At 42.3% G+C, this 7,732-nt stretch overlaps 1 protein-coding gene across 25 annotated transcripts in view; it reads right to left on the bottom strand.

Annotated features, from left to right (window-relative positions):
• CACNA1G (calcium voltage-gated channel subunit alpha1 G) overlaps nucleotides 1–7,732 on the bottom strand; it is an 86,888-nt gene that overhangs the window by 64,567 nt on the left and 14,589 nt on the right. For all 25 annotated transcript variants that reach the window (XM_074261775.1, XM_074261755.1, XM_074261756.1 and 22 more), the window contains exons 8-9: nucleotides 5,556–6,357; nucleotides 3,229–3,599 (exon numbers count right to left, since the gene is read on the bottom strand). In XM_074261775.1, coding sequence (XP_074117876.1) covers nucleotides 3,229–3,599; nucleotides 5,556–6,357 — 1,173 coding nt within the window. The remainder of the gene's footprint in view (nucleotides 1–3,228; nucleotides 3,600–5,555; nucleotides 6,358–7,732) is intronic.

Below are 7,732 nucleotides of genomic sequence, written 5' to 3'. Positions count from 1 at the left end.
TAAACTCAACATTCTCTTTGAACAATAGATTTCCTTGAGGGCAGTATTTTCTCACTTTGGTATTTATATCATCAGCTGTTAGCATTGTTCCTGGCACAGAGTATAGTAGGTGTTTAATAAATGACTGTGGATTGATTGGATCATGCCCAAAGGCAAGCATCCCTTTCCCCCCCAAATCTCTACTTTCTGATTATTGATTTAGCCAGATTTCAATGTTATAAACCTTGGTGGTTATTATTGATTCTTTCATTCTATTATAGCTCATAATTAATCAGTTGCCAAGTGCTGTACAATTGACTTCTCCAAAGTTTCTCATATACAATTCTTCTTCTCTGGTTCTCAGGACCACCACACTAGTATAATTCTGCCTAATCACCTTTCTAGACTATTATAGCAGCTTCCAACAAATCATCCATGTCTCAGCTCAACTAACTCACTGCTGCCTCATAACGTAGATCTGACTAAACCCTTCAATGATTGCCACTTACTTTTCCATTCTTCTCTTATGCTATTCCTTAACCTTAACTACACTTCAACCAAACTCACTGTCCTAATTTCATGACCATATTTCCTCACCTTCTATTGCCTTCCACCTATGGATATTGGATAGAATTCTGGACTTGCAATCAAGAAGATCTGAGTTCAAATCTTGCCTCAGATATTTACTACCTATGAGACCAAGTAGGTCACTTAACTTTGTTCAGCCTCAACCTGGACTTGATGACTTTTAAGATCCCTTCCTGATCTAAATCTATGCCCCTATGAACTGGAAAATTTCCTCCTTTCTCCCTACCTTCTAAACCAAAACTAATGAAATCCTATATAACTTTTAAGTCTGATTCCTCTAGGAAGCTTTAATGGCTGCGGAGGTTGGACTTTATAATCCTTTTTTTTTTTTTTTTAATTGGAGGCAATGGAACTCAGAAAGATTAAGTGATCTGCATAGCCACTATATATCAGAAAATGCTTGTACTCTCTTTGCAAAGTCAGGTGTCTGTCTCTTATCCCACACTGTCTTTCCTGCCTGGCACTTAGTAGATGCTTCTTAATTAGTCAATTGACTAAAGGAACCACCCTGGACAGAAAAAAAAAGATGATTAGAAATATAGGAGGAAAACCAAGCAAGGCCAGATGTTTATCCACTATACCACATTGCCCTTCCTGCCTGGCACTTAGTAAGTGCTTTTTAATTAGTCAGTTGACTGAAGAAACCATCAGGGACAGAAAAGAAGTAGTTATGAATATAGAAGGAAAAACCAGGAGAGAAATGACTTCATAAGAAGCTAAGGCAGAAGAGAATATAGAGAAAAGAATACAATAGTGAGAAAGGTTTCTAGTGATATAGCCTTTCTCACATTAGACTTTTCAATGCACTTTGTGTCTCTCTAATGTGCTATCATGTATTGTTTTGTATTATAAGACTTTATATATGTATTAGATCCAAGATCTTTAGTGGCTCTCCAGGGCTTCCAGAAACAAATCTCCACTCCTCAACCCTCCACAAATTTGGCTCCAAATTACTTTCAAATTACATCCCACTTCTATGCACTCCATATTCCAGCCAGACAGGACATTGCTCCTTGAACTCAAAGGTCTCCAGGTTTTCTTCACACAGATTATTCTCCATAACTAAATATATCATTTCTAGTTGTTTCACCTGAGCAAATCATTTACCCTCTATCTTCCTCACTTTCCTCATTTATTAAATGGGAGCAGCACCTGCCTTCAGTTAGGATATTATAAGGCTAAACTGAGATAATATTTGTAAAGTGCTTTGCAAACTTTGAAATTCTATATAAGCTATTAGTATCTCTTTCATGATGCCTTTCCTGATATAGTTATTTTTGTATGATCAGAGACAAATTAATTTATGTTTCTAGTTCTCATTTTCTTTATTTATAAAATGAGAAGGTTGGACTAAGTGACCTCTGAAACTCCCTTTTCAATTTATATCTATGATCCAGTTATTTTCAAATTACCTTGTATTTACTTCTCTATGTACATATTATATCTGTCCCACTCTTCTTCCCCAGTAGACTAGGACTATTTTGAATTTTGTAGCTCCCACAGGATAGACTTTAATATTTTAAATTAATGAGTGAATTGTCATTTTAATTAATAAATTATTTTTTCAAATTGAATTGAATTGAAAACTAATGAAGTTCAGGGTAGTTAAAAAACTTGTTCAAATTTACTCAGCTAGTAAGTTATTTGTTTGCTTGTCTTTTTATCTTCATTTCTGGGGAAAAGAAACGTCTACTGCCTATTAATCAGTCAATCGAAGGTAAGTTGTGGAGACAGAGATGGAAAATGGGTTTCTTGATACTCTGCTACATCATAGGCTACATCTACTCTCTGCACTCAGCAAAAGAGCCACTATAAAGCTAATGATGCTCAACTATATTTGTAGATAACTGTAGTTTCTTGATGACATATATGTATGTATAAGATTTTGTATAAGATATACATATATCTTAACATAACTCAGACTTCTGAGTTGGGAGAGGAGATATTATTATTTCTACCTTACAGATAAGGAACAGTTACTCTACTTGCTCAAGATTGTGTAACTATAGAGGGGAGAAACTAGACCTTGACCTCCGGACAGCTAAATGGCAAAGTGGATAGGTTGTCAGGCCTGGAGTCAAAAAGACTCATTTTACTAATTTCAAATCTGGCCTCAGATACTTTCTAGATGTGTGACCCTGGTCAAATCACTTAGCCCTGTTCACATCCATTCACTGTAAAGTGAACTGAGAAAAAATGGCAAACCACTCCAAAATTTTTGCCAAGAAAGCCCTAAAAGAGATCACGAAGACTGGGACACAATTAAACAGAACAATAACAGGTCTTGACCAGAAAAGTCTTAACTTTTTTGAGTCAAAGACACTCTGGGCAATCTGTAGATCCCTTCCAGAATCATATTTTTAAATGTATCAAATAAAATACATAATATTACAAAAGAAACCAAATTAAAGATCTACATTTTTTTGCCCAATTTTAAGGCCCCAGGATAAGAACTTCTGGTCTTAGAAGCAAGGCTTCCTGAATCCCAAATGATTCCCTTTCCACTGTATTGTGTGGGAAAGAGGTGAAAGCAGGATAAATTAAATCATTCAGGTGTGAATAGAAAGAAATCAGCCAACCCCCAACCCCCAGGGAGAGCAGGGTAAAGAGGAAAAGGGAGGAGGAAGGGAGGGAAAGAGGAAGAGCCCTCCCCATCTGTACCTGTTCATGATACTCGATGCCCATGCTGAGGGTATTGATAAGGATAGCTATCATGATCCCACGGCCAAAGTATTTACTATCCACAATCTTCCGAAAAGTTTCACAGACCAGTGTCCAGAAGGCCATCAAGGGGCTGGGCTCTTGGCCCTGGCCCTGGTTTGGCCCCCAATGGGGGTCCCGATGATCGCCATGCTGGGCATCCTGTGTGAACTCATAGATGCCCTCACTATCTGAGTCATGCAGCTCTGGGTCCATCAACTCAGCCTCTCCCGCCTGTGTTGGAGTACAGTAGGGACAATTATCTGGGCCAGAGTCCCCACTCTCTGCCTTTCCACAGGGGCTGGAAATCCTGCAGGAGCCTTGACACGAACCTAGAACACAGGAGATTAGAAGTCAGAGAGCTGCCCCTTGGACCGGGAACCCAATCTCTGTAACCACATTAATAGAAAGAGAAGTGAAAGAAACCTAGAAATAGACAACTGTTAAGAGACACAGATGGTCTCAAGTCTTCAAGAATATTAAACAAAATTGGAGCTGGATAGGACATTTCAGAGTCTATCATCCAACTCAGCTACAGAAGAGGAAACTGAAACTGAGAGGAAGGGATATGTCTTGGCCAGGGTCACACAGCTAATTTCTGGCAGAGTCAAGTCTCTTCTCTCCTAGGCTAATGTTCTTTCCAATTTACCATGCATAGTCAAGTTCTCAACTCTTCCCATCTTCATGACTAATTAGAATATGAAAATCAGGAGAAAAAGTATAACAGAACTGGACAACAGCAAGGGCCATCTCTGGGCAGGACTATCAAATGCTGGCTAAAGCATTTTCTTTATGAAGAGTATCTGTCTTGTTTGTTTAGTTCGCAGTGAGGATGACTCTCCACTGCACCATCCATGTTTGTTTGTTTTGCTGAAGCCTAGGACACTGTTAAGTTCTTCAGGAAGGAGCCTCTCGGTTCCACCTCTGCCAACAGATAAATTGCTGCTGGATCCCAAGAGGGATGCCTGAGTATCTTTCTCTTGGACTCAAGGGTGTAGGGTTAGAAAGAGCAGCTTAGTCATTAAATCAGAGGCAAAAAGGGAAGAATGGAAGGAAGAGAGAAATGAAGAAAAGAAAGGAGGGAGGAATGGAGAAAGAAAGAAGAGAAGAAGGAAGGAGAGAAGGAAGAAAGAAGGGAAGAAGCAAGAAGGGAGAGAGAAAAGGAAGAAAGGAAGGAAAAGAAGAGAGAGGGAAGAAGGAAGGAGAGAAGGCAAGAAGGAAGGAAGAAAAGGGAGTAGGGAGGAAAGGAGAAAGAAGAGAAGGAAGGAAGGAAGGAAAGACAAAAGGAAGAAGAGAAAGAAGGAAGAAGGGAAAGAAGGAGGAAGGAAGGAAACAAGTATTTATTAACATTTACTATGTGCTAGACACTGTGCTTAGTGCTTTACAAATAAAATCTCATTTGATCCTCACAATAATCCTGGGAGGTGGGCACTATTATTATCTACATTTTATACAGTTGAGAAAATTGAGGCACATATAGAATAAATGACTTGACCAGAACTGGTCTTCCTAACTCCAGGCCCAGTACTCTATCCATGATACCACTTAGCATCCTGCTCAAGATAAGCAATAGGCTGACCTTGTTTATAATTACACCCCCTGGATTCCTGTGGATTCTTCAGATCTAAGGTTGCAGCATCAAAGGCTCATCCTTTAGGAGGTGAATATTTCCAGGGCTCACAGATAAAAGTCTTGATGAAAAACTGACACTTACACACCTCATTACCAGAGTGATTAATGGAAATGGTCAGCTCTCTGCCAGGTTTTACTAAATGGACACTGGACCACTGGCCATGTGGTCACCTAACACAACACACTTTATCTAGGAAGCTTTCTTGATGATTACTTTGACTTCCCTTAACGTTTGTAATATGGAGCCTTAGGGCCGGTAGAGAACTTTTGCAGTCCCCTAAGGAGACTCAGAGAAAAGAGTTTGCTTACATGATATCCCACGGATAAGTAAGTAGGAAGCAGCAATGCTGGGATTCTAACACAGAGCCTCTGATCTGAAATACATTAGTCTTAAACCAGGCCCAATTTTCACAACAGTTGTTAATTCACAGTTGTTTATATAGTATCTAGCTTTATAAGTTTTAAGTCTATGTCCTTCCCCCTAGCAGATGGAGAGCTCTCTGAGGGGAGAAATGGTGCTTTCTCCATCATCCTGAATAATCCTAAAGGGTAGGAACAAAGCTTTTCCCATCAGTCAGACTAGGAGCTCCCCTTTCTCTCTCTCCACCATCAGAGCCCAGATGGCTATTTCAGACCCAATCCCCACCAATGCTCACCTGTGCTTTGTGTCTCCAGTAGCTTGTGCATGGAACTATAAGGTCCAGGTGGGATGTTGAGGTTAGTGAGAGTGGGGGGCCCAGAGGTAGGGGCTGCCTCTACCAGTGCCTTTTCCTTTAGCACCTTGGGTGGAGACCTGGAGTGCACTGTGGGGTATACCTTTCCTCCACCCATATTCCTACCCGGACCCTCAGGAGAGGATCTGGCAGGGGATGCTTGGCAGCGCAGGGGCTCTAGGTGGCAGTCAGCATGGTAGAAACTGTGTACAGATTCAGAACCCCCAGGAGAACCTCCTGGATGGGGGGGATGGGCACTGGCAGGGGGTGCAGGCAGCATGAGCCGACGTGTCTCACTGGCATCTCCATCGCCGATCTCTGGGTTGGCATGTGCAGCTCTCAGAGTTCCATTGCCCAAGTGGTAATGGTGATGATGGTGATGATGATGATGAACCAGGTGATGGATGGATGGGCGACGGCGGCGGGAACGGGAGCAGCTCCCGCTGCCGGCCGGCTGGGTCTCAGAAACTCCTCGGCCAGCAGGACTGGCTAGGAGGCCAGCTCGGGCCCCTACCACCCTGGAGGCTTGAGCTAGCCTCCGAGCAGCCTTTCGGAGAATATACACCAGGTACTTGAGCAGCTCCTCATAGCAGCTCCCCGGTTCAGAGAAGCTGGCCAACGTGCTGGCATTGGACAGGAATCGAACCCGCTGCTCCTTCATCAACTGACTCTCTCTCTGCTTAGTCTCTGAGAACTGGGTGGCAATCACCACCAGGCACAGGTTGATCATGAAGAAGGAGCCCACCTGATGGGAGGGATCATATTGTCAGAACTTAGAGCTAGCAAGGGCATATGAGTGCCAGACACTGCACTTGGATTTTATTTTTATTAAACAAATATTATTTCATTTGATCCGCACAACAACCTTGTGAAGTAGGGGCTGTTATTATATATACACACTGTCTCTCACTCTCTCTCTCTCTCTCTCTCTCTCTCTCTCTCTCTCTCTCTCTCTCTTTTTTTTTACAGACATTAAGTGACTTGCCCAGAATCACAGAACTGTCTGAGGCTGGATTTGAATTCGGGTCTCCTTGAATTCTAAGTCCAACTCTATTAACTGTGGGAGACTGTCTCATCCAATGCAGATGAGGAAACTGAAACTAGGAAGAAGTGTCTGGTCCTAAGTTACACATATAGTAGACCCAGGATTCAAACCCTCTCCCTCTGAAACAACATCAAAGGGAATACAAAGGGAGCAGAGAAGAAGTTACAGGAAGGGAGAAAGCAGGAATTCAGTGACCCTCCCAGGGCTAGACTGGGGAGGAGGAGATAGGCTGGAGCTATACAGAATCATACAATCATAGCATTTCTAAATTGAGTGGGATCATAAAGATCAGCTATGGAACCAGACCCAGGACTATCAGGTGGGTGATGAGGGACAGGGCAGCTGTCAGGGTAGAAAGGAGTAGCTAAAAATGCCAGAATTCCACCTCTCTTTCCCTTCCCCACTTCTTCCCTATCCTGGCCCACTAGCCACCCTCCAAGATCTGTCACATCTCACCCCACCAGCCTTCCTGTCCTGCATGCCTCCCTTACATGCCTCAGGTTAACCAGAAATCTGGGATGGCCACAATTGGGAAAACTACTCAGAATGAAGGACATGAATATTCATGATGACAAAGCAGATTTTTCTCCCCAGAGTCTGTCCTGATAATTATGATAATTAGCCTCATTAACGTATTTCAGGGCACTGTTTGGAGAGAGTTGTCTTGGGTGGGTGTAGGAGAATAGAAACTGGTTTCCCCCACCTGTCTGCCCAACCTCCCTCATCTAGACCCTCTCCCTTGCCAATCTTTAAGCTCAATCAATCACAAAATTAAGGAACAGAGTGAAGCATTCCCCCTTTTCATTGTGGCTTCTCATCCCAGAATGAAGATGACAATTGAATTGACCCCAGTGGTCAGATGTCTCTGACCAGCCTGGACAAGACTTCTGTACATTTGACAGAAATGAAGGAAGAAAGGATTATTTTCTAGGGTGTCTCCTTAGGATCTCAAAATTTGTCCCTGGCTCTCTTTTCTTCTCTCTGCTTATGTTTGTCACATTAGCACTCTCTCATAGCTTTTCATTTTTGTTTTTTATCCTGGGGCTTGTCTGAATTGTTAAGAATGGTGTCTATG

The sequence above is a fragment of the Sminthopsis crassicaudata genome, chromosome 4 (genome assembly GCF_048593235.1).
Source record: "Sminthopsis crassicaudata isolate SCR6 chromosome 4, ASM4859323v1, whole genome shotgun sequence".
In the NCBI taxonomy this organism is placed as follows: domain Eukaryota; kingdom Metazoa; phylum Chordata; class Mammalia; order Dasyuromorphia; family Dasyuridae; genus Sminthopsis; species Sminthopsis crassicaudata.
Note: the sequence above shows the minus strand (reverse complement) of the source record. Positions and strands in the feature narration are given on the sequence as shown.